This window comes from Lathamus discolor, chromosome 14, assembly GCF_037157495.1.
Source record: "Lathamus discolor isolate bLatDis1 chromosome 14, bLatDis1.hap1, whole genome shotgun sequence".
In the NCBI taxonomy this organism is placed as follows: domain Eukaryota; kingdom Metazoa; phylum Chordata; class Aves; order Psittaciformes; family Psittacidae; genus Lathamus; species Lathamus discolor.
This window is the reverse complement of record NC_088897.1, coordinates 6,181,235-6,207,130: the sequence shown is the minus strand read 5'-3', so window position 1 is coordinate 6,207,130 and position 25,896 is coordinate 6,181,235. Positions and strand designations below refer to the sequence as shown.

General features: G+C 38.9%; 1 protein-coding gene across 17 annotated transcripts in view; it reads right to left on the bottom strand.

The window, feature by feature from the left end:
* Positions 1 to 25,896, bottom strand: part of GTF2I (general transcription factor IIi) — a 74,811-nt gene that overhangs the window by 6,795 nt on the left and 42,120 nt on the right. For 14 of the 17 annotated variants that reach the window (XM_065694791.1, XM_065694779.1, XM_065694781.1 and 11 more), the window contains 20 exons: positions 21,353 to 21,418; positions 18,235 to 18,418; positions 16,644 to 16,708; positions 14,580 to 14,651; positions 13,713 to 13,896; positions 13,304 to 13,362; positions 11,986 to 12,030; positions 11,707 to 11,778; positions 11,054 to 11,237; positions 10,493 to 10,551; positions 9,741 to 9,824; positions 9,217 to 9,312; positions 7,845 to 7,910; positions 6,822 to 7,005; positions 6,194 to 6,246; positions 5,170 to 5,280; positions 4,239 to 4,322; positions 3,280 to 3,463; positions 2,288 to 2,316; positions 786 to 878 (listed from right to left, as the gene is read on the bottom strand). In XM_065694791.1, coding sequence (XP_065550863.1) covers positions 786 to 878; positions 2,288 to 2,316; positions 3,280 to 3,463; positions 4,239 to 4,322; positions 5,170 to 5,280; positions 6,194 to 6,246; positions 6,822 to 7,005; positions 7,845 to 7,910; positions 9,217 to 9,312; positions 9,741 to 9,824; positions 10,493 to 10,551; positions 11,054 to 11,237; positions 11,707 to 11,778; positions 11,986 to 12,030; positions 13,304 to 13,362; positions 13,713 to 13,896; positions 14,580 to 14,651; positions 16,644 to 16,708; positions 18,235 to 18,418; positions 21,353 to 21,418 — 1,974 coding nt within the window. The remainder of the gene's footprint in view (positions 1 to 785; positions 879 to 2,287; positions 2,317 to 3,279; positions 3,464 to 4,238; positions 4,323 to 5,169; positions 5,281 to 6,193; positions 6,247 to 6,821; positions 7,006 to 7,844; positions 7,911 to 9,216; positions 9,313 to 9,740; positions 9,825 to 10,492; positions 10,552 to 11,053; positions 11,238 to 11,706; positions 11,779 to 11,985; positions 12,031 to 13,303; positions 13,363 to 13,712; positions 13,897 to 14,579; positions 14,652 to 16,643; positions 16,709 to 18,234; positions 18,419 to 21,352; positions 21,419 to 25,896) is intronic. The other 3 variants (XM_065694785.1, XM_065694786.1, XM_065694784.1) reach the window with 2 other exon arrangements.

Below are 25,896 nucleotides of genomic sequence, written 5' to 3'. Positions count from 1 at the left end.
ACCTCTCCTTGTTGGCTCCTCTATTACTTGCAGACGGAAGTTGTTCTCCACACAGTCAAGGAACCTCCTGGATTGCTTGTGTCGGGCTGTGATGTTACTCCAACAGATGTCAGGGTGGTTGAAGTCCCCCATGAGAACAAGTGTCAATTGCAAAAGCCTTTCCTGCACTACACCAATTTTCAGTAGACATTTTTGAAAGGTCTGTGAACATTTAGAAACTATACTGGATCAACAGGAAGTTGCTCAATCGCATTTACTCTAGCTATTTGTAACACAAAGCTGAGTTCTCCATCCACACTAGGACAGATGATGTGTGTGCAGTCGAGACACAGTCTAACAGGGGTCACAGAGCTGCAGAGTGGGCAAAAGTTCCATCAAGACCCAGTTCGAAGTTCTTATGTGTTACACAAGCAAACCTCACTTGGCTGAACACCTATCTGGTACAGACACATAAATACACTTTGAGTTAAGCAGACCTCAATAAATGGATACTGAATTGGCCTTATAAATTGCCCATACTAATCCTTTTCAGCTCACTCATCATCTGCAAAATCAAATTAAGGAACAAGCCAATGATACAGCCTGAAGGAAGCAATGGCTCTTTCTATTAAGTTATTAATATTTAATAGCTATAAAAGTCACCGTTGCACACCATCTGTCAAAATGAAATGGCTCATCACAAGCAGCGCATAGCCAGGACACGACTACTAATACCATCTGCCAATAAGATCCAGAACTCCATATCCTACCCCTCCTGCAAGGACATGCATCACGCTCTGCATCACCTGGTAGTACTGGCGCTGCTGCTGCTGGTGCTGCTGCTGGTGCTGCTGCTGGTGCTGTTGGTGGTGCTTCTGCTTCAGCTTTTTCCATCAGCTCTAAGATTAGACATAATCACTGTTTAACTTCACAATGAAAATGGGCCATGTAGCACAAGGACAGTCTTACTTCTTGAATATGCAAATCCTGAAACATGTTGCATGAACAGGTTGCTAACACTTGTGACTGAGCTGCAGGTCAATAGTTTTTATTACACAAAAGCCATTCCCTATCTTGCCTGCAAGCACCAAAAATTTCTTTGAAGTTCCCACATGTTCTTCTTCAGAAGATAAAAGCATCATACCTATAAGCAGTAGGCTCAGAGACTTTCAATCATTCACCCTGGCATCTATCAATATCAGTTCATTTTGATCATCATTCATGAACATGGATAATGCACAAACCCATGTGTTCAATGACCAATCTGCTTCCCCAGTGATGGTAGGTGATCAGTTATCTATGTTGCTCTTACTCAGAGTATTAGCTACTTCAGTCCCAAAACAAGCTGACAGTTACGCTGAACAGTTTTAATAGATTCTTTCCTTTCCAATTCAGTTTTCTGGAAATGCTATTACACAATAATCTGCCTGGAAGGTTCCCTCTTACAAAGGGATCTCCTTCCCACCTAAGGCGTGCCTAGGACTCGCGAGCAGGCCGGTGTGAGTTACCAGCTCCAGTATCCTCCTGAGAACACATCATGTTTGCAGTTCATAGACCTCAGCATGTTAACTGGAATATACTGGTGGCTGAATGCAAATGACTGAATGCTGGGTCACTCAGGCTCAGGCTGGGTAAGGCCAAATTAATGACAGTAGGTTATTTAGCCTCGGAATTTCAAAGCTGACATTGGCTCAGAAAGAACATGACACAAGGGACACTAATAACAGTGTTTTGCAGCTTGGCTTTTTTTCCTTAAACAGGATCTAAAAAGCCTGGTCACAATTATTTTAGGCAACTGAAAATACCAAAACCTTTTTATATTTGAAGCTCCCAAACAATTTTATTAACAGGGCCAAATTTGCCATGACACTTCAGGTAATTACACTCTGCCCCTCGAAACTGCTGCAGATTCAGCACAATGCAGAGTTTTTCACTGGAACATGGTTGTGCAGCTATTGGAAAGTTCTTGCCTATTAACTGCCACTGTGATGGATCCAAACCTAAAATGCAGGCAAGTCCCCTGTAAGTCTGTTGCTCAGTCAGGGTCCCAAATCTCTTTGGGACTCTGCAGCTGAAAAATACAAAATCAGTGTCTTGCATTTTCATATGCATACGGAACATTATGCTGTTCTGTAAATTTAGCACGCTGCTCTCAAGTTAATTGCACATGCAGCTTTAGTCAGGAAAGCTTAATGAGACAGACACAGACAAGAGCTATACACGGAACTTAACCACTAAGCCAAGATGTAGAAAACAAATCTGGGTAAGTTACAAAAATACATTTGCCATCAGCATCTCAAATACTTACGACTGTTAATCACGAGTCCTGGAAATGGTCTGTAAAAAAAGAAAAATAATGAAAAAAATATTACTGATTCTAAAATACACTGCATGGGGTCTCCCTGCAAAAGCACCCTCACCTTGTGTAACAGAGATCATGCTAAAAATGAACAGGAAGTCAAACAAACCAGAGGGAATTATCTCAGCAGCTCTTGGGCACTGTGGTTTGTTCACCAGCATGTAACTCAATTAAACGAAAGGTATCAAGCAAGAGTCCTTTCAGTTGGAATGCTTCGTGATAAAGGGTTGAGAATTCAGACCCCTTAGTAAAATACGCTGAAGAAATGTCAATCTCTTTACACAGAAACTGAAACTTTTAGACTCCTGTGAAGCAGTTTGTGATTTGAGAAGTTACATAAACTGATGTTTCATTTCAATTCCTGAATGCCTTCTTAGCATGATTCCCAAGTTTCATCTATTCTGTTTCATGCATACAAACATACTTCATATATATACGTGTGTATATGTGTCTATGGAAATATACACAGACAAAATTAATTTATCATGTAATTGGGTAATACTGTATTTTTAAATATTGTAGATAAACCCATTTGGTAGGGAAAAAACATTTACCAAAGGGCTTATTTTAACTCGGGAGTCTTATCTGAAATATTTAAAAAATAATAATGGTAATACTACTACAAACATACTATTTACTGTTAAGAGCCAACAAGGCCCACAGCACTTTAGGACTCCTGTAATATATATATAATATGAATAGATTTCAACTCAAAAGACAGTTTGCTGTAATAGGCAGTATTAATAACATACTAAATTGGAAGTGTCCTTCAAAGAGTTACCAGCTTCACTCATGCAATGAATACCTGGGCTTCATTTGACCTGATACAATTTCTACTCTTTCAAATCTCAATTTATTCAAGCTAGTCTGAATAGATTTACTTAATTGAATCAGGCGGTTCTTGCAGCATGTGAACAACCTCATGGATGGCAACTACATACCGAATGACAGTAAATTTGATAAACTCTGCGGATTCCAAAATCTTCCTCATGGAGCTGATTTCCAGGTAACTGGGAGCTCTAAATGCCACGCCAGGAGGCAGCCCATTCACCACCACACAGCCAGGGTTGGTGGTGATTTTTCTGTATGGAACTTTCACAGGAAAATTCATACCAGTAGCTTCACCTACATGAGAAAATCATGTTTATTTTCAAGTCTACGTATTTATAATTACATTGAAGGAAAAATCCTCAGACAATTAAGAACCTGAATGCAAACCCAAGCCTTCTGTCAGATCAGAAACAGAAGTCACATGACAGTGAATCACCTGAATTACACTCATGAACATTACCATGAGAGTGTTAGCTACAACCCAACTCTGAAAGCTCACCTTCGGAAGAACCCAGAATCTTCTTTTACTAAAAAAAGGTATAGAACACGATAGACAAAGCTATAGCTACATGCAGGAAAACAAAGTGTTTCCTGCCACAAAAAGCAATTTAACACAGTACTAGGGAAGGAATTTCAGATGAAGAAATCCAGGTCATTATTCCTCTACAACAAATATGAAAACCATACACAGCAAAAAGATTACACTGCATGTTTAAAATTACTCCAGTCCCAAGTATTAAGAGGTCAGGATGATGAAGCACTAAGATGACTCATGGATTGCCAGCAAAATAGTATTTCATCCGTGTTTACACAGAAACAAGCAGGAGAAGGAGGGGAGGAACAGAATGAAATCCAGACTCCTAAGATTGCTTGTTTAAACCACCAAACAACCTACATCACTTATAAAAGGTTCTTTTTGAAGTCAAAGCAAAACATTCATATACAGTTCTCAAATTTGTTAATTTTAATGATCAGCTATTTCATCCACTGTGATGATTCAGTAACTTTAACATGAGAAACATTCATTGCATTTACACCTACGTAAAAATGGGGAGTAAGAAGCAATTACCAAATTTCCGGCTAAAAAGTTCACCGACTTGCTCTCTCAATTGTCTGGCCCTTTCTGCTTTTGACAGTCGCTCATTTTCATCATCTGGAAGAAATTGTTAGAATAACATCAGAATTAAGCAGACTTTATTTTCCCCCTGAAGCTTGTGTACCATTGCATGTTTACTCAAAGCAGATTTACCCAAATGCTTCAAAACAGGCACTGTCTTCTCCCTAGCTTTAGCAGTAACACAGAATTCTAGAAATACACAAGAATAGGTGGCTGATAAGAAATCACAGAATCCCAGACTGGTTTGGGTTGGAAGGGACCTTAAAATTCATCCAGTTCCAAACCCCACTGCCACACGCAGGGACGCCTTCCATTACAACAGGTTGCTCCAAGCCCCATCCAACCTGGCCTTAAACACTGCCACAGATGAATGTAGATTTGCTGTCTAGAAATGATTTTGTAAACTTAATCTATACGTACAAATTACATTTTCTTAGAATACATATAATGGTGGGGAAAGGTAAAGCAAAGTGACTATTCAGTAGATGGTCACAACATGCAACGTTTCTCACCATCTCTAATGAACGCGATATACGCCTGAGAAAGCAGCAATTAGCGTTAAGACAAAGCAGTTGAGTCTGGAGGGTTACTCAATTCAGTCTGAGTAGATCTCTTGAAGTTGCCAAGAAAACTGCAAGTCCATATTTAATTTATTCCATTAAAAAAAAAAAAGGGGGGGAAAAATGTGGATACTTAACTAGGGGCTGGACCAAGAATATTCTAGAGATGTCTCAGTAAAAACAGAATGCTAAATTGAGCTCATTGTTCACTGTATTTGTATTTCAGTGAATCAGCTTGACTGCAGGAAAACTCCATCAGACTAAACAAGCGTTACAAAGAATATAAGCACAAAATATGATGTGAGATCAGTCAGTATACACACCTGGTATAGTTACTTGAATGATGTTAAGATCTTCAACACCTGCAGCTGTGTTCACCACTGTGTTTGTTGGGGTACTTGCTGTATTGGGTGTATTAGATGAATTATTTTTACCTAAAAGTAAGGGAGTTAATGTAAAAAAACATTTGTAGAGAGCCCAAAATCTTGAATGTCAGATGTAAAAAAATATTGCAAAATGACAGATGTTTCCAAAGCTTTCAAAGTGGACCCACTTCCATTTTCAAAATGGGAGCAGCTTCCCATGAGACATACTTATTGAAGGTACAAACACTACTTTGTCTTTCCAACCCAGAAAGAGGAAGAGCTAGATCAAAGATAATGTTCATCTTTAGCTATCTGGTTTTCTAACAAAGACTGTTAAGGAAAAGTATGTGGAGCATGTATTTTGGTATTCTTATTAACAGAAAAATCACAGCACTTGCAGTTAATTCAGTAACATCTACTGACCCATGTGCTCATTGCATGCATTCACAAGAGAAATCCCTTATGGTTATGTCTGTGAGCCCCACTGTCCAATGGCACAAACTAGCATAGCTCAAGTAACTCAGCAGAGTTTTGACAACCCCTAAGAACAGACAACAACATGACTGAAAACTTTTAACCCATGACCTGCCTGACACAATTTCCTACTGGCTATCTGCATGCCTATCTGTGGAGCACTTATCATTTAAGATGACCTACATAGTAGAAGCAAATAATTTCTCTCTAGATCTGAATTACTTCTGTGGATCACACATTACTTGTTACATTTTCAAAAAAGGGAGTAAAGAATATCTTAGAAGCATGATTATTGTAAGTAACTTCAAAAAAATGTACTACTCCCTTGCTAAAGCTGCATTTAAACTGTAACTGGTGCTTTGCCCATCTTAAAAACAAAAAACAAAATAAACCAACCCACAATGCAGAATGAATCTTTCAGGAACTAGTTAACACCGTGCAGCTCTCCTTCGTAGCTAATCCTTGAAAAAGACAGTTATCTAGAACATTAAGCAGTTGCAGAACTCACTTTGGGGGCTTCTAGCAGAAATTTCCTTAACAGCTGCCTCAAGCAACTCAGGCCTGCAAACAGATTGAACATTTCATGTAGAAGAATACAATTACATTTATCAGCATTAAAGAAAATGCAACTTTCTAACAGCAATTTACTAAAGACAGGAACTAAGGGATATCCTCTCAGCCAAATAGCCAAGAATGCAATGGCTGAGAGGCTCCACAACTTCTCATGCCACTGGCACATCTAAACTTATTGTAGACAAGAAAAGTAAATTCTTACAACCCCCAACATATGAATCTCCACCTCTCAGCTCATAAAAACTGCCAGCAAGTTTTATGAGTAATCCCTAACTGCTCCACACAGCCAGAACTAAACCAATGATGTGATAACTGAAATGAAAGAGCAAGGAATCTAGCCTTGCTCTTCCTTCCCAAACCAGGTTGTGAGTGACTTTCAGAACAAAGAACTTACTGTATCTCACTCCACCTCTACAAGAGCTTTCTGACCATTTCCTCATTTACTGAGAGTATCCCAGTGTGTATTTTATGGAGTAATTTAGCAACTAGGAATCCAATTTCATTTTTTGGTCTACATTTCAATTCTCATAGAACGGATTACTGAAGACATATGGGAATCTTACTTTTTAATAATGAATTTTATCTTAGATTTGTTTCTCAGGATCTTCTCTAGTCTTGGAATTCCAAAAGTAGAAGGTCGGCGGAATGGCACCCCCTCAGGTAGCCCTTCCACACAGAAAATCTCTGGGGAGGATTCAAACAACGCAAATGGCACCTTCACCGGTTCAGTCAGCCCCAAAGCTTCACCTGAAATACAACAGAGCAATAAGTGACCAGTGAGATAACTGATGTGCATATAAAAAGGAAAACCTCAGGTAGAAGCAGTATGTAATAGTTGGCACATACATGACAAGATTATGTGAAACCATATGTTTGGTGACAGCTATGAGTAGGCAGGAATAAAATTAACAGTCTTAAACATAACTCATTCTGTTGCAGTAAATCTGATCAGAGTTTGCAGTTGAAAATGAACTATTTGCACCCAGATCACGCCACTGGCTTGGTATGTATACAAGACTATGCCATCTGTACTCCACTTTAAGGGCAATGCATTCTGTCCCTATCTCTTCTAGAGTATAGCACAAAGGCCGTTTGAGATTAGTGCTTTTGTGCTAAAAACCCAAACTCAGAAGAATAATGAGAAGTCAATACTTTCAGAAGTGATTAGCTTTCAAACAGCATGCACTAGAAGCAGCACTGGGATACACTGGAACATGTCTCTCCAGATACCATCCATAACATTTTCAGTTATGCTGAGGCTGAAGTCATACAAAGTCCCGACTCATAAGCAGAATGAAGAAAGCTTAAAAAGATGCTCCAGGATGTGGATTCAAAATGTCTAGAAGTAGTAATCCAACTACTACAATTTATCAATTTCCAAACCCAAATAAAGTAAGTAGTGGAAATGTGATGCAGAATTGCAAGCAAACTACATGAGAATGAATTTAGGTTAAGAAATTGCCTACAGTATGCAAGGACTGCAGGACCTTTGGAATAAACATGTGAACATGTAAACATCTCTCTCATACATCTAACTGCCTGTTCATATGAAAGACATCTCAGTAAAAAGGAATCAATAAACTTACCACATTTTTCATTAAAAAGATTTTCAACTTTCTGCTTTAAGTCAGTAATTTTGGCATTCCACGCCTCTGCCAGGAAGAAATTGGAAGAATTAAATCAACACACACACAATGCATCAGTCCTTGATGAGCATTTTAACAAATGTTTAATAATTTTTTTATGCTTGATAACCTATTTACTATGACAGTAAAATGTGCAAAGTGGCTTTCACTCTGCAAACAGTACTGAAACACTCTGCTGCAGTCTAAACCTATATCCATATCAATCCTCATTTTCCTGAAGCTTTGAAAGATACTGCTACTAGATAAAGCAAAGATGATAAAAAATTGAAATTAAACCAAAGGTGATCCAAATTTACAGTATCAGGCAGCATAAAATTTATTCATCTGAACCAGCACCCAAAATAGAGGCAGAAAGTTCTTCACATGCTCAGTGGCACAGCCCAGAAACATGCCTCTCTCTAAAGAGCCACAAATTCTAGCATAGTTTCATCCTCAGTGGGTAAGATTAAGTGTCCATCTAGCTAGACATTTTGTTTCTGGCAGAAATCAGCAGCATTTCCTAAACCAGTTTACTTGTGGCTGCAAAAAGTGGTCTGTAGCTGGTCTACAAAATGAGAAACCCAGCTGAAAGTTTAAATAGCTGCAGACTTCTTGTTTTTTAAAAGGCTATTTCTAACAATAACAAACAAGTCTAAGAAAACTGTACCTAACTCTGAATACAAATACTACCCATGCCAAAAGGAGGAGTTGCACCAAATCAGTGTCTTACATTAATTTTAAACTCCTACTCAGTAGGAATAAAGAATTCCTTTGATTTGTGTTTTATGATCATAGGGCTAAAAAAAAGCATACACACAAATACAATAAATGAAATACAACAAACTTCTATATAAGTATAAACACAACTATATGACTTCTAGTCCTGTCTGGCTTTTCCTATACTGATTTTCCAGAACTGGAGAGGCCTATAATGGTGATTGTGCAAAATCAGCTTATCAAGTTCATGCACGACATCAGATCTCAGCTGGGTTTCTGTGCTCTGGAGGTGCTGTGCACCAGAAAAGTCCTTCAAGGATCTGCAGCACTGAAATAACAGAGCAGAAGCAGAAAGGGACTGATTCTGAACCTACATTAATAAGAGCTAATGGACTAGCACTGCATTTGTACAGCATTCTCCATAGAGCATCCAGGATTTCTCTGATGCAGATTATTCTACATGACGAAGACCTGAATTTACATGAAAACAAGAACTTCAGTCATTCACTAACTGTACAACAAAATATGAATTAAAAATCTCTCTTATAAGCAATCACCAGAAATTTCAATACCAACATTAATAGAATGCATGTGTGCTAATTCCCACAATATTTACCAAAAGAAAACTCTCTTCTTCGTGGCTTGGGAGTCATATTGGACCCATTGGTTTGAGAATTGGGTCGAGCATCTGTTGTTTGTGCTTTATTAGGACCTGTAAAAAGGCGGTACAGATATTCATGCAGACAGCACAAGCAAGCCATCATATGAAAAGAACAACACATCAAACTTGATTACTAGAGAAAACTTCTGAATCAGAAGTAGAATAAACAACCCCTCAAAAAGTTCTTATAGGCTGTATTTAAGCATTTGACACTACTGATCACGTCTGTCATTTCTCAGCTTAGGTCTATGTCAGTCCCACATCTCCACTTGGAATGAAAGGCCCAAGCAAGCTGTCAAACTCCAACATTTTACATAACTATCATTGACACAATTATTCAAAAATGAAAAATAAAACCGTGTTTGCCACATGAGGTTCATATGAGGTGTTAATTATGGGCTTTGAAAACTGAGAACAACAGAAAACATCAGAAGAATAGAAGAACATTAGAATAATATTTAACAATACTTCTTCCATACCTTCATCAACAGTAACTTCAATCTCTGGAACAGTTGAGTTACCCACAGGCCTTTGTGATCTTTCTGAACTCTCTGGACTCATTGCTGGAAATCAACATAAGGTGTAATGTACAAACTGTCTATAATGTAAATCCTGCGCCAGCAATGAAAAAGCAGGTGGATTCTGCAAGCTCCAGCAGACTGAAGAATCACTTGTGCCTGTACTAAGTACAGTCTGCATTGTAAATCCTGAACAACACGGAGGCACAGCCTTAAAAACGAAGCTTAATACACTCAAAAAAGGCAGGTATCACACCTCAACTTTCACTCCACTAACTCAGAACAGAAGACTTTGTTGTTTCTGAGTGTGAAGGACAGCTTTGGAACTTTTTATTAACAAAACTGTTAACTTCTGAATCTTTTATGACAAAAGAATTTTTTTTTTATTCTTTTCTAACAAAACTTGTTATTTCCTTCAGTTCACAGCTCTAAATTACTTACGGTTTAGGCCATTAATAGCAAAATGAAAGTTGTTGAAACTGGGTAAATTCCATTTTCTGTATTGGAATAATCTTAACTAAAAGAAGTAGATTAAACTTGTTTTGCATAACTTTCTCTAATAACAGCAGGTTTAGAGGCTATTATGTTAGGTCATCTTAAATAATGCCTTTTGTTTGCAACACCCCTATTTTTCAAAGACCTCTCAGTCTGCTAAGGAAGAGGAAAATAAGTATTTGTGAATTGATGGCAGCAAATAATACTTAATTGTTTACCTTCAGTGTTTATTTTACTAGCCAGTCCTGGAGGCAAATAGGAGGTGACAAGCTCAGGCCTAAAAGTTGAACAGGACATGATCTAATCAATTACACATGCACAAAAAATCACACAGCCAAATGCTATGAATTTCTTGGAATTCAGTTGAGCTCCAATTTACATAACATCAGCTCTCTAAAATGAAATTCTGCTAGAAGCATGGGTGACTCTCCATCTACTATAACTACAAAAGGTTTGACAACTTTTAAGCTACATTTTATACCCTGGAATTTTCTTCTGGATTTATTTGAAGAAAAGCAAGAAAGAAAGAAAAAAAAAAGGGGGGGGGGGGAGAGAAAAGCTTCCAGGAACAAGACCATTTACTCGTCAGATCCTTCCAGCATGAATTCTGCAATTCATACATCTATATAAATTTATTAAGGACAGTATATCCTTTCATGAGATAAATTACATGCAAAATGTTCTGTTTCATACAAACAGAATTTAGGTAGTATTTAAAGCCTAAAGCAAATCAAATAACTTCAAAATCAGGAGTAAAAGTAACTGAATTACAAACATACTTTTTAACAACAAATTTGATTTTGGCACTTCCACGGACAATTCTTTGAAGGCGTGGAATTCCAAACCATGTGGGACTCCGGAAGGGGATTCCTTCTGGCAAGCCTTCAACGTACAAGTACTCAGGGTTTGATTCAAATACAGGATAGGGAACTTTTACTGCCTCTGAAAGCCCCAGAGCTTGGCCTGTAAATAGAGATTTAATGAGAGTTCACACATTCAAATGGGTGGTATTTTATCTCAAGTGATTTTAAGAAGCTTGGCTTACAGAAGCCCTGCTACTCAGATAATAAGAAACAAACCCAAGAGAAATATTTAATCAGATTTTCTATTATTTTCTGTAGAATATCTGCAAATGGGGACTCAGTTCATCTTGTTACAGGTAACACCTAAGCCTGCAGTGCCTAATATTTTCTTCTGAGAACTTTCTTAGGCCTAGGATGTTGTTATAAAGTCATTTATGTCAGTTATAGGGAAGAGTCAGTAAAACATAGGTAAGAGGAGTCAAGATTTCCATATCAGTCCCAGAAATGTACCCACAGTACAGAAATGTACCCATTTCTGATGTTTAAATAAGTACAGTAAATTATTTTTTTTCAGAAGAGTTTTAAAATGCAGCAGAATTATGAAACAGTTCATTTAACATTTAACTTACCAAACTTCGTATTAAATATCTCTTCTACTTGCTTTCTTAGCTTTGCGATCCTGATGTTCCAATCTTCTTTCACTGAAAACCAGATATATGTCAGAATATTACCAAATTCTAGATAAAGAGAGACATTCAAACACATTTCTTTTAACACAGTAACTTGTAAAACTATCAACACAATCACAGTCGACAAGGCCACACAATGAAGAATGATTATTAATGACAGCTTAAACGATACACGTAATTCCTTCTACATAATGGAAAAATCTGTTTAAATGTAGTTACGTATTTCAGTCATTGGCCCAAGCAGGAGAACTTGATCTTCAGAACCTTCAAACACAGGAAGAAATTATTCTAGTGGCTTTTACAAACTGGAATTAATTCATCATTGTGCATAATAACACTCTTTAGAACAGAAGATGAGGGTTTAAGGAGTGCCATGCTAAACATTTTGATTAGCATTTAAAAAATATATATATATCTTCACTCCTGTTCTCTATTGTAAATAAAAGCCAAGTACAGGAGCACTAGCCAGAGGAGAAAGCAAAGAATACTAGCTGCAATAAAAAGCACTTCTTTTCTGACAAACAGCATCAGAATTCATTACTTTTTTCATCATAGCCCACAAATAACAATTATCTGCTCCTGAGGTAAAACCAGAGCTGTGGAAAGCACACATGAAGGAAGCTATACAGGACTTTTTTTGTTTCCAAATCATATTTAGGACTAACAAATTACCTAACCTAGTTTATTTCTAGCTTCTAGGATTTTTCAAGGCAAGATGCATTAATATTTTTTGCAATCTGGCCTACTCACTCGATAGATCTCACAGCTGCTTAACACCTGCACATGTGTTTATACTGTTCACATGTTGTGGTCTTACCAACAAAGGAATCAGACTGACTAATGTACCTTAAGAAATTAAAATGTTGTTCACACACTGTTGAGGGCACAGGATTATGACTTTGCAACTGAATAGTATTTTGATTTAAAAAAGGTATAATATTCTTTAGCAACATGAAGTTTGCATCTGTAATAAGACAGCTGCTGCCTGGGAGAAATGGTTTTCACTGGGCTCTATCCCAAGAGAACGTTTGCTGTGTTTGCCTGGACCCTGGTAAGCTCTGTGGGCATTGGTAATACCAGGCTCACTGAGAAGTTAGTGAAAAATACAGTGAAATAACTAGTAAAAAAAGAAACATCATTCTGATCATGCCAACAGTCTGAGTTTTAAGAATCATGATCCTTGCACATCAGTTCTTTCAGAAAGAGGATTCTATTAGCTGGGTTTTTTTACTGCTACCATTGACACATGCTGTTATTAATTCATTGTCAAATCTGGTGACAATCAGGATTTTGGCAACAAAACTAACCAACAAACCCCACAAAACCCCCCCAAACCAACCCCAACGCTGCCTTCTCCTTCTGCTCTACATTTGTGGCAAAAAGCCATCCATGCTCATAATGATCAACTTATTCTTTTCAGACCTCACGAAGAGCATGTCAGCACACTCGTCATACTTCTTGAAAACTGTGACATTGATCCAAATGTGTTTCCCCACCAAACCCTTCCATTCCCACCTGGAGACAGCACCTGTCTTACCTGGGGTGTTTGACCTGGGTTGAATAACTTCAGTTGAAGTGACAGTTAGAAGCTCTGGCCTGCAACCAGAAAACAAATAATCTGCCCATTCTTGACATTAATTAAATACCATTACCTACCCTGAAAAGAATGGAAAAGTTTGTTTTTTTCTATTATGCATTTCACACTTGTGAACATTCTACAAAGATATTTTGGAAGACTTGCCCAGACTGCATATAGCTACTTTATAATGGAGAATATTTAATCTGCCTATTTGCTAACGAGAAACTGAATGCTTCATGACTTAATGAAGTCAACTCCTTGATGACATGAAGGAAGCTTTGTTGGGCCTCTTTGTTAAAATAAAAATCCTAACAACCAAAACAATACAACCCCAACCCCAAACATGTTCATGTATTAAAACACATACCTCTTGATCACAAACTTTATTCTGTTGCCCACTTGAATGATTTTTTCTAGGCGAGGGATTCCATACCAGGAAGGACTCCTAAAGGGGATGTTATCTGGCAGCCCTTGGACATAGAGGTCATTAGGATGGGACTCAAATTTGTGGTATGGAACAGCTTTAGGCTCAGTGCTCCCCAAGGCCTCAGCTGTTGAGAACAAGATACATCAATAACCAGACAGTTTGGCAATAAACCTTTACTAAAAGTTAGCTAAGGTACTGATTCTTCAGGCTGTTGTAATCATCATCTCAGAACCTGGGACAATGTAGGATATCTAAACCCAAGAGAGTCCAAATCTCAGCACATCAAAACCATAAAAATCTACCCTATTGTATCATGTTGCTATTGGGCAGGACCAATGCTAACTGAAGATTACTGGGTTCCTCACTGGGGCATAAAGCAATGGTTTGATCTGAAGGTTTTAATCTATTATAAAGCATGACACAACATTTTATTCTAGCTTTTCTGAAGTTGACTATTTTTTTTATATTGGAGAGAACATGAAAATTCACCCAGAAGTGTTCTAATACTAATGGATATAAATAAGTAAATGGTTGTTTTATTCCCCATCAAAGGAAAAATGAACCAAACAGGATGGAACTGAGAGCATTGAGAAGAGCTGTACATACAAGACATACTTTTTTAAACTATGAATTTCCCTGGCTGCATAAGCAGTAAAGAAATACATTGTTCTTCACTTAAGTGCCAGGATTGTAAATACTTGAAAACACTGATAAAACGTCTCTTTCATGTAGATGGTCAAAGGAAATAAGGAAAGCAACCTTCAAGAAATACAAAGCCAGAAAAGAAAATAGTAATACTGAACTCACCAAACTTTTTACGGAAGAGTTGATCTACCGTCTTTCTCAGTTTGGTCATTCTGGCAAGCCACTCCTCTTTCACTGCATTTGAGAGTGACACAGAACAAAAATAACATTCCCTATCATTTTGGTTGTATTTGCAGTCATTCAGCTTATAGCATGCACAACCATCCTGCATTTCCCGATAACACAGAAAATACTATGCGGAAGAAGTATGGATTCAACTTGGAACTAGGAAAACCTAGCTTATGCTTCCCCAGCCATTCCTGAACCAAATCATTACTGCTTGACTGGCTTTTCTTGGAGCCAGTATCAGTCTTCTCAGGGCATCAGAGCTGAGGCCATTTTATAAAATCTTCCTGACAAGCCTACTTCCCACAGGAATGCAAATGCAAATCATCTTCCTTCTGCCAACCAAAATATAGCTTCTGTACTCATCCCATTCCTCTCAGGACACAAGCTAGCAGGGGCTATGGACAGAGCAGGACACTGGACATGGATCCACAAGGAGCTGAGAGCAGGGGCTGGTGCTCCATAGCTCTCTCCTGAGATGGCAGCAGACACAACGAGCAGCAGAGCTACTGGGAAAGAGGGAATCCAAACAGGGAGATAAGAAAACTGAAGGAAAGGAGGCTCAGACAGCTCCTGTCTTCTTATCTCCATGACAGGATCAACAGCTTTCACAGATGTTCTCTCAGAAATAATGCAGGGGGCACACATACTATCATTACAAGCTAGTGAAGACAAGCAACGTAGAGTGACTCTGCATAACACTGTGCCATTAAAATGAGTTACCACAAGTTCTCTTAGCTACAGGGGTTTTATGGGACATGTAGTGTACCTGCTTTGTCTTCATAATCAGTATAACCATATTAAATACAACAAAAACAACAGAGAAAAAGGCTTATTTTAAAACCTACATAAGAGTACAGTTAGGTTTATGACTCAGTCATCAGCCTACCTACTGTTTTTGTAGTCAAATTTGGTGCTCGAAGGAACAGCAGGTTATTAAGACTCAAGACACTAGGTTAACTTAGACTGCAGGAAAAGTTTAATTCCTACACACATGTTAAAGTGACACCCTCATGACATAAATTATATCTGTAATGTCCACTTTAAGTACAGTCTTTGATATGCTTTTTACAACAGAAGACTATGGTATATAACAGAATATAATGGTGCTGCAGTAGTGCAGATACTACCATTTATATGCTTGCATCCTTATCTGAACCAAGAATTTCTCTGGTACTAGTAAAAATTCACAGTTCAACCAGGCTGAGGTTGCCACTTAGCATTTTGGGGTTGGGAGCAATTTGTCTGCTACCATTGGTTCAGGCACAGAAGCTTTCAACACTTGGTTTAATTGGACAATTAAAAAACCGCCCTGAAGCCCAAGAGACAGTAGAATACAACTGAAGTAAAAAAAACCCAAACAAGTCCAGAAAAGTAATTTATGAACTATTGCCTATGCAGAAACACCACTATTTCAAAACTTGTGTTTTTGCTTTCTATACTGAAATTTTTTCTCCCAGCTTGAAGGGAAATGAGTTCACGGCTGCCACTGTAGAGCATGCATCTGCTGCAAAACTGGTTAGAATGCATTTTCTTTGCACTGCTGTGTGAAAATGGAAAAATAAAAAGTCCCACAATCAAAGCAAGTCAGAGTCTACAATAATAAATGTTACTGTAGCCACTATGTTCATTACTCATTTCAGTTAAATCTGATTTTGATAAGTACCTTATAAATCAATTATTCCATCATACAGTTTTCTAGACAGTAAACTCTATCAACTTTGCTTTTTCTCCATATCTCAACAGAGTAACACCTAGCTCATTGTTTTTTCTTCTGGCCAGCTGAATCAAATCATTGGATAAGAGTGTTAGTAACACTGGCTTGTACAGTCAGGGGAATATTGCTTTCACCTGGTAGCTAAAGGAGATGCGAAACAAGAGGAACTATTTGCAATGTGTTATTAGTATAAATAGATGGTAGAAACTACTATGATGGTGACTACTATAGACACCACCATGAAGATGAGTAACAGGAAATCATACTGTACTTGTACAACTCACACGTATCTCCTGCAACAGGTCTGTCCAATGGCACATCATCTCGTGTTGAATTCAAAAGTTCATGCCTAAAAGATGAAAGATACACGCTTCAGCAGTGACACACACTTTGATAAACCAGTAGTTACAGCCTCAGGTTACCACTGAAGGATCAGAAGACTAAAACAAAACAGGGGACATCAAGACCCCCAACATTAAATTCCAGTTAACACCAAAAAGTGTTCTAGAGCTGGTTGAAACCCTACTGACAAAAACATTTTTCATGCCCATTACCATATACACCCAAGTCATAACATTTCATGTTAACATGCAGATGACATTAAAACTATCTCTTAAGCCTGAGATGCACTTCATTAGAAGCAAAGATCCAAACAAAAATTTAACCTTAAAAAATGAAAATCTCAAAGCAGATATTTCTGTTTCCCAAATATATTGAGTTTTACCTATATGAAAACCACAAAAATATAAAAATTCTGACATTTCTCACTGAGCTGAACTGTTTTTTGACAAGTGAGACAAAGGTATATCTACTCTCATCTATTCTGGTTACCTCTAGGCATTAGGATGACGTACAGATGAATATACACATCTAAGTTTGAGAAGCTAGCATGTGTGCTAAAGGCAGCATGCAGAGACATGAACCTGACCACTGCAATCAGCACGTTGCTATTCACTTGAAAAACACTTGGCTACAGCACAGAACAACAGTAAAATGTCAGCTGTTAGTCACAGAAGCTCTATTTAAGCTGTAAATGAAGCTTCTGTGGTGTGAAACATCACATCTGTCTGAAGTGAAGCACAAAACTGTCAAAGGTAAATATCCACCCACAACCAAAGCTGCGGATCAGTCTGCCACAGTCATTCCCGCAGTACTGGGTCTCAAAGTGCTCTGCAGCTCTGAGATCCAGCACTCAGCATCTACAGGTGTTGGCAGCTCTCCCTGCATATCCTTAATTCAGGCTCCGTCCAAGCTCCCTTCTAATCCCACCTGCCTTTTTGCAGAAAGTAATGTCAGGGTTCTTTTAGAAAAGACACCAAGGGAAGAAAGGAGGAAAAGAGGAAGAAAAGTGCCCAGAGCATCTCATGTCCTCACTTTTAAGGCAGACAATACCCTGCCAGGCTTGCTATGGCAGGCAGTGGAGCCCTCAAGCAGTTTCTACATACATCTAAGGTCCCCTCCCTTCATGTATCTGATGATCTACCTCCAGACACATAAGGATATGGATCCAAGTAAATCACAGGAACCAGTAGCTATTTTGTCCTCAAGCCAGCCCTGGGAGGTGCTATATGCAGATACAGCCATAGACACCTTGATACAGCATTCCGGCAAGAAAAAAATAAAAGCACAAGCTGAAATTTAGGCCAGGATCCTCAGACAGCATAAAATATCCCCAAGTCAATGGCTTTCAACAAGTATCAGAGATTAAAATAGTACAAAGAGATCTGTCCATTACAAGAAGTCCGTATTATTGAAGAGACCTGTCTAGATCTCAGCCACCACTCAAGTCTGGAAGTTCTGGAAAACAAAATGAAGCAGAGTGGATTCAGCAGAAAACAATGAGTAATACAGGGACACAAACACAAAATTCCTTACTTTTTAATCACAAACCGGATTCGCTCCTTTGCTAGAAGTATCCTCTCAAGACGGGGAATGCCGTAGGTAGATGGCCGCCTGAAGGGAATTCCTTCTGGCAGCCCTTCCACGTATAAGTCTTCCACATGTGACTGGAAGAGTGGGTATGGGACAGACACTGGACCTTCTGCTTGTATAGCTTGTGCTTCAAGAAAAAAGGAGAATAAAATCATTAAGACCAGCTTGTGGCTCTGCTCAAATTATCTGTTTATGATCACTAAACCAGCAACAGGTAATAACGCCCTCAACACATTCAAACATGCAAGCATTCACTGAAGGGGGCTGGTTTTGTTTTATAGCAAAATTACTCTAATTTACAGTAAACAAGCTGCACACCTGCTTACATATGCAGATTGGCTTTTCCCTTTACCCTGTAAACATTTAATAACAGAGACTTCACCTGCTATAGTAAAGTTTAGCAGTATTTTGGTTTTGTTTAACAGCACATTTTGACAGATGAAGTTATCTGGACTTAATTATACACCACGCATGTTTCAGTTCATTAGCTCTGATTATTACTATTCATTGCTACTACCGGGTTACAAGAGTCATTAATGCCTTGGAGGAGCGGCACACATGCCTTCTTTTGAGTGAATTCCTAAAGCTTTGGTATATTTTACAAAGCCAAGGAATCACGAATGAAATAAACAGTACACTTCTAAAGCATGGCCCTACTAATGAAATCTTTGAAGTAAATGAAAACAAGTAAGATTCGCCCACAGCTGGAATATAACTTCAGTGTATTTCTTCAGGTTATAAGGACTGTACTCATATCAACACACCTATAAAGCTGGCAAACAGAGGCATCGTGGCTTGCAAATACCAAGAGGACTGTTTTCTTTATGCTCACAGGGGTATGTTAATCCTGCAGGCCATACAAGAACTCTCTATTACCATCTGACTGGTCTGCAAAGTTTGGTACATCCTGTTGTTTTGCTCCAGCAATTAGATACAAGAAACTATTTGAAGAAAGAACAGCAAAGCTAAGGCCAATTTTAGAGTACAGTGATGTTGTGCCATTTCTGAAAGCAAAACTACCCACAGGGCACCTTTTCAAGCAATTTAAGGAAACGTGAAAGCAGCCTGTGGTTCTGACAGTGGTAGATACAAAATGCTTATATTAACTCACAAATTCTTAAAAGCAGTAAGACGCTTTGGGTTTTAAAGGCATTTGAGTAACATACTCTTTGAACCACTTGGGAGCATAACAGTTCCTAGGCATGTTTATCATAAAACAGGGAAGCTTTGAAAATACTGCATGTGTCTAAGTCTTATATTCTGATAATACTCTAAGAGGTCTGTGAAGACTCTAAGAACTGTGTTTCAACTAGACTTAGTTTCAGCTGCCAAATATAAGATGGCCAAAACTGGAGAGAGAATCCATTCATACAGAGACGGACATGAACCTAAAGATGACTCTTTGCAAACAGAGAAGAAACCCTGTCCAGACTAGTGTTAAAGGAGCTGCAGAACAATCACTGAAAGAGCTGTTGTGTATCAGTGTATCACACCAGTTCTTCACTAAATTAGATTTTTATTGCAGTCATATTCCTCTTCCAAGAAATGGGGGGAAAAAAGCTACTTTCAGCCCTGGAGGCTGCTGTGTCAAGTGGTGAGAAGCATAACAAGTTCAGCAGACAAGCCTCAGATGGAAATGATAGTTTGTGAACCACAGCCACAGGAAAAAAGATCAAGGACATCTAGATCACTACATAGCATCAAGTAAAAACGGCTTCAGAGTAACAAAAATCCTGTCTGTTTAAATAAGTGACTACATTTTTACAAGTGAAAAATCTTTATTTCTCTTAAATCAGCAAATGTTTTAGCAAATGCTCTTCAGACAGCCTAAAAACATGATCAGCATTGCAATGAGGACTCTTAGATTTGTAACCTCACATGTTTTACAATAGAAATCCTCTTGAATATAGATTTTGTTTTTATATATTAAGACTATATTTATGAGCCACACTAAAAAGTAATCCCATTTAGTGTACATCTAAACACAAACCTAAATCTATTTTCATACATGTCAGTTGCAACGGATGACAGTGACTGACACTGCTAGAACACTTTGGAGCTACAGAAGCAAACAAATCTGAGCAGCATTCTAGGAATGCTGGATATCCATAACTCATTTCAGTAAATGGGAAATTGCATGCCCATACAGACAGAAAGAATCTGATATGGAACTGGTTTGTGAATTAATGAAATGTTGTCATCCACAGGGAAAAGGGGGATAATTTAAGACCATATGGCCTGCTATGGAGAGTCAAGAATAGCTCTGTATTCAACAGACTCCACAGGAGATTTTTAGGCTGGTTATGTGCAAACACCAAAACCCAAATTAAAGCAATTTACCCAGATGATGCTTCTTTCTAGAGCAATTAAAATACTGTGAATCAGATTCTAAACTGTTTTTACTTGGTATGAGTTGCTTTCAGTGGGCTGAGATGCTAGTCACACCCAAAACATGTAGTAACTCCAAATCACAAGTTCCATTATGAAAGCAATTCCACTTTTCACAGAAAGGGAGCACCACTGCTTGTTTAGAAAGTTTTGATGATACAGTTTTAGGCTGTGATATGTGGACATAAAATACATCTGGTGCAGCATCTAGAGACAAATTCCAAAGTCTAAGATGTGTGCATGTTTTTCTCTCCAAGAACCATTAATATATGATTGTTGCTTCACTGCAGATCAATAATAACCAGAGAGAAAAAAAAAAATAAATCAATCAGTAGTAATCTCTCCCCAGAGCCATTTTAAAAGATCATTTCACTTAAAAACTTGGTGTAAATACAGAAAAAAAAGGCAGCTCTCTCAAATATGGGTGCCCAAGACATGAGCATGCTGGAGCTCCAGGAAACCCAGCACAACTGAAAGATAAAGTTTCTCACTTAGGTGCCAATTTTGAAATTGCTCTGCTCATCGAAAAAGCTTCTTTCCCCAGATTTAAGTCTTCTGATAACATTTAACCCTTTGGTGCTGTCAGTACTTGTGTGTTCCTGAACTAACAAGACACGTGATTTAGGTGGCAAAGCAGTAGAGGCAATTGCTTGGAAGGGAGTGTAACACATACCGTATTTTTTCTCAAACAGCTCTTCAACTTGCTTCCTCAACTCTGTAATTCGTGCATTCCATTTCTCTGTAAGGAAAAGAGGAGGACGTCAGACTACAAACCAAACTGAGAATCTCCTGTCAAATCGATGTTACCGCCAATCGAAATACACAGTGTGTTTTTACTACTCACTTGCACACAGGTGCCTGTGAGGGTGCTGAGGCTCTGGCCCAGTTTGCCCTGAGAAGCTGTGGCTGCCCCATCTCTGGCAGTGTTCAAAGGCCAGGTCGGACAGGGCTTGGAGCAACCTGCTCTAGTGGAAAGCTGGAACTGGGTGAGCTTCCAACCCAAACCATTGTGTGATTCCGTGAGTATACTATAGGCTGTACCTTAAATCATATAGATACATTCAGAGAAAAAAGTATAGAATAAAATCTTTAATTCCTAAACCTGTGCAGATGTTAAATCAAGTCTAAAAAAAACCTCACAAACCAGGCTAAAATAACTTTCAAAAATGGTTTCTCTTTGAGAGCTCAGTCAGCAGCTCTCCTTACCATTGGGGGAAAGTCATCTTGCAGCTGGTGTTGATAATTATCTAAATCTGGGTGCTGAAAAGCTCAATTACTGAAGCTTGATAAAGCTTAGAGACAGTACACGGAGTTGTTTTAGCACAAATATGTATAACTATCTGGGTCAGGAGGCATCATGCAATCCTCTACTTTAATCCAGTATTTCTCTAAGTCCTGATGTTGCAAAACATCCCCATAAATCCTATTTCTGAAAGCAAATACAGGCTGCAAAACAGAAGCTATCCAAATCAAATCGCGTGTTCCACAGAAAGCTGGATTAAACAGCAAAATTTTAACATCTAATTTTCTGCCTGCAACAGAGAGCACATGTTTTCAGAGCCTTTTGTACTATCTCAATGCTTTAAGGAAAGTGCACAACTCTTTTGTAGACAGTACCAGATGCTGGTTGGCCTTTGAAGAATGAGTTAATAAGCAAGTGTACTTACACCTTATTTCTTACACCAAACACCTGAATCTAAATAGCTACAGAGGTTGAAAAAATGACACAATTCAAGCTGTTACACTTCCAGTTGTCAAAAAATTCTTATATCAGATAATACAGAGAATTGAATTTCAAGTCCGTATCAAAAGGGGTTTAAATATTCATTCTCAGACCAACATAGACAACTTTGGTTTTCATGTTTCAGCTTATGTTTTCCTAATGTAATTTCATGGATATCATGAAACAAGACGCCATGCTTCAGATGCGGGCAAGAATAAGACCTTGGTTAGAGGGGAAAGGGTGTTCTGGCATACTGCCTTGCACTCACACAAACTCCTCATTCTAATCACTTGGCATATCACCTACACCAATTAACCTGTTTATATTTTGAAACAGCATCCTCGTGGATAAATCTACATAATTGCTTCTGCCACCCTTTTTGCTGCTATTCTGTAGCGCACAGCTTCTTAGATGATAAAAACAATTGGAGCTCAATTTCTCTATTCCTGTGTCATTTCAACCTTGTGATATTTCCCCCTTTGACTGCAGATGTATAGCCAGATGAAGTTCTGATTGCAGTACAACCTCTGACAGTGTTTTCTGTTGACCAATGGATTTGAACATGGATTAGCATCAGCTTTACCAGTAAGAGTCTGGAAAATATGAGTCAGAATTTAGTGGCCTAAAGGGGAAACCCTGCTTTCCTCAACAGAGCTGGTGAACACACATGGACAGCTCTGGGTCAAGGGTTTTGAAGGGCACTTGTGAAATGCTAGATTGTAACCCAAAGTAAAGTGTCTCAGAGTTGAGACACCTTCAACTTCATCAAACTCCAGGACAAACTCAGCAAACTATCTCCTCTCCCTTTCGATCAGGCACTGGAACAGGCTGCCTAGGGCAGTGGTGGAGTCACCATCACTGGGTGTTCACAAACCATGTAGATGAGGCCCTCAGTGCCATGGGTTAGTGGCGGCCTTGGCAGTGCTGGGGGGACGGTTGGACTCGATGATCTTAAAAGTCTTTTCCAACCTGGTCGATTCTGTGATTCTATGAAATGTCAGCCTGGTTTTTGTCAGAGGGAGCACTGCCAAAGGCATGTCATACCATATTACAAAGCAACCATGCAAAAGTATATAAATAATATTGTTCTGAATAGCTGTTGCTGCAGTTTTAGGAGGAGCTGCTCCCACACAGCCTGGTCTCCTTCTGCTTGTTAGCATGCTCACAAGTGTTCCTACATGAGCCATTAAGCTGTCAAAGCTTCATTTTTCTCAATTACCAAACCCCACAATCACTGGCCAAATATTCCATGTGGCTCTTTTCAAGCTACTACTTCCATGCTGCTCTCCCTCTAATGGCAACACTACAGGGATTAAAAATCAAACACATCACAACACAGGCATGGTTATTTGGAAAGGTGAATACACAGAAAAATGCTATTAAAAAAAAACCATAAACTGAATCACATTTTGATCAGCACACTAGTTTGGGGTTTTTTTAGCTACTTTTGTATTTAATGAGTAAATTGTCAAGGTGGACTACAGAGATATTTCAATATTCAGAGGGGTTATCAGGTAACTGGCATAATTTTGATCAAATTGTCAGCATTATTAACTCCTTGGATTCAGACCAATTACTGTAAAGACATTCTTTTGTCACACACTTCGTGTTCACACAGCAAAGTTGAAGACCTATCCAAAGCTAAGCTGATACTCTTTTTTGGTAATCAGTCTCTGCAAAGCAGTTTAGTTTTCCCACAGGCATCAAGATAACGTGTGGCTTCCTTCGATTCCTATATATACACATCTGTTCATATATGGGAACACCATCCCAATTAAATAACAATCCTGAAAACTTCCCCAGGCTGTCCACAGTCTCTTCAATTTACCCCATTCTGTATTCCCTGGGGACATGCTCCTGATAACACTCACTACAGCACGGACAACTTGTACAGCACGTATGACAAGATGCTCAGGTACTAAGCACATTCTTATTACCATCAATATGCCACACAGTACTCTGTGGGGAAATAAAATGGAAAACATACAGCAATTCTAAGCATGCTGCAGCTGCCAAAACCTGTGTTCAATGGTGTGTCAAAATGGGGAAAAACTATGCACACTTTCCATCATTGTCACAGTGAGACAGCAGCTAAGGGGACTTTTTTTTCCACTAAAATGGTATCACACAACAGGTTGGGTGGAGAAGTGATTCAGAGCAGCCCTACGGAAAAGGACTTGGGGGTGTTGGTCAATGAGAAACTGAACATGACTTCAGTGTGTGCTCACAGCCCAGAAACCACCCATGTGCTGGACTGCATGAAAAGCAGTGTGACCAGCAGGTCGAACGAGGTGATCCTGCCCTTCTATTTTGCTCTCATGTAGACCCCAACTTGGAGTACTGTGTGCAGTTCTGGTGTCCTCAATGTAAGAAGGACATGGAGCTGCTCGAGCAAGCCCAGAGGAAGCCATGAGCATGATCGAGAGCTGGAGCACTTCCTGTACAAAGACAGGCTGAGAAAGTTGGGGCTGTTCAGCCTGGAGTAGAGAAGGCTGCGTGGAGACCTCAGAGCAGCTTCAGGTATCTGAAGGGGGCCTATAGGGATGCTGGAGAGGAACTCTTCATCACAAACTGGAGTGATAGGGGTGTAGGGGTAACAGGTTCAAACTTAAATAGGGGAAGGTCAGGTTAGATACAAGGAAGAAGATCTTTACTGTGGGGGTGGTGAGGCACTAGCACAGGTTGCTCAGAGAAGCGGTGAATGTTCCACCCCTGGCAGTGTTCAAGGCCCCATTGGACAGACTTTTGGGCAACATGGTCTAGGGTGATGTGTCCCTGCCTGTGGCCATTCCACATTCCACCCCCCCCATCCAGCAGGGTGGAACTAAATAATCTTAAGGCCCTTTCCAACCCAAACCATTCTATGATTCTAAGATTCTACAACTGCAAGACACAACAGAGCGTCTGAGCTTTCAATAGCATGTTTAAGAAAGCAAAAATCATTGCCGGAAGAGATTCTTACTGACAAAGTCAGTTCCTTCCAGCAAAGATATTTTTGACCTTAAATAGTTGGTTCAGAAATATTTTGGAAATTCTTTCCAAAGATGATGAATTTCTATCAAGCATTTCACCAGACACTTTTCATTCTTCCCCTGGGTTGCAATAATTTAGTTTTTCACTTTGTTCTCCTGTTTCCACAAAACAAAGAGCACTGCACATTTTTCAGAGCTTTTCAGGCCACATGGGGTACCTGATCTCTGACTCAATCAAGACATACAGGAAGTGTCTCCAACTCAAAGCTATTGAACATCTGGATCTCATCAATATTATGTAAATACTGCAAGTCCTTATCAGATGAGACAGATTTATATCTCAAGCATCTTTACCTTCCCTTTTTAGTCTTCTGGATGCATGCGCCTTTGTCATTTTACAGCTATTCATGATAGAATTAAACACCTTCTTTCTCCTGTCCAATTATCCAGTACTAGACTTTATGAGACAAAGGTGTGGGGTCTTATGAAATGTCCAAACAGCAACACTGCAACTACCAACAG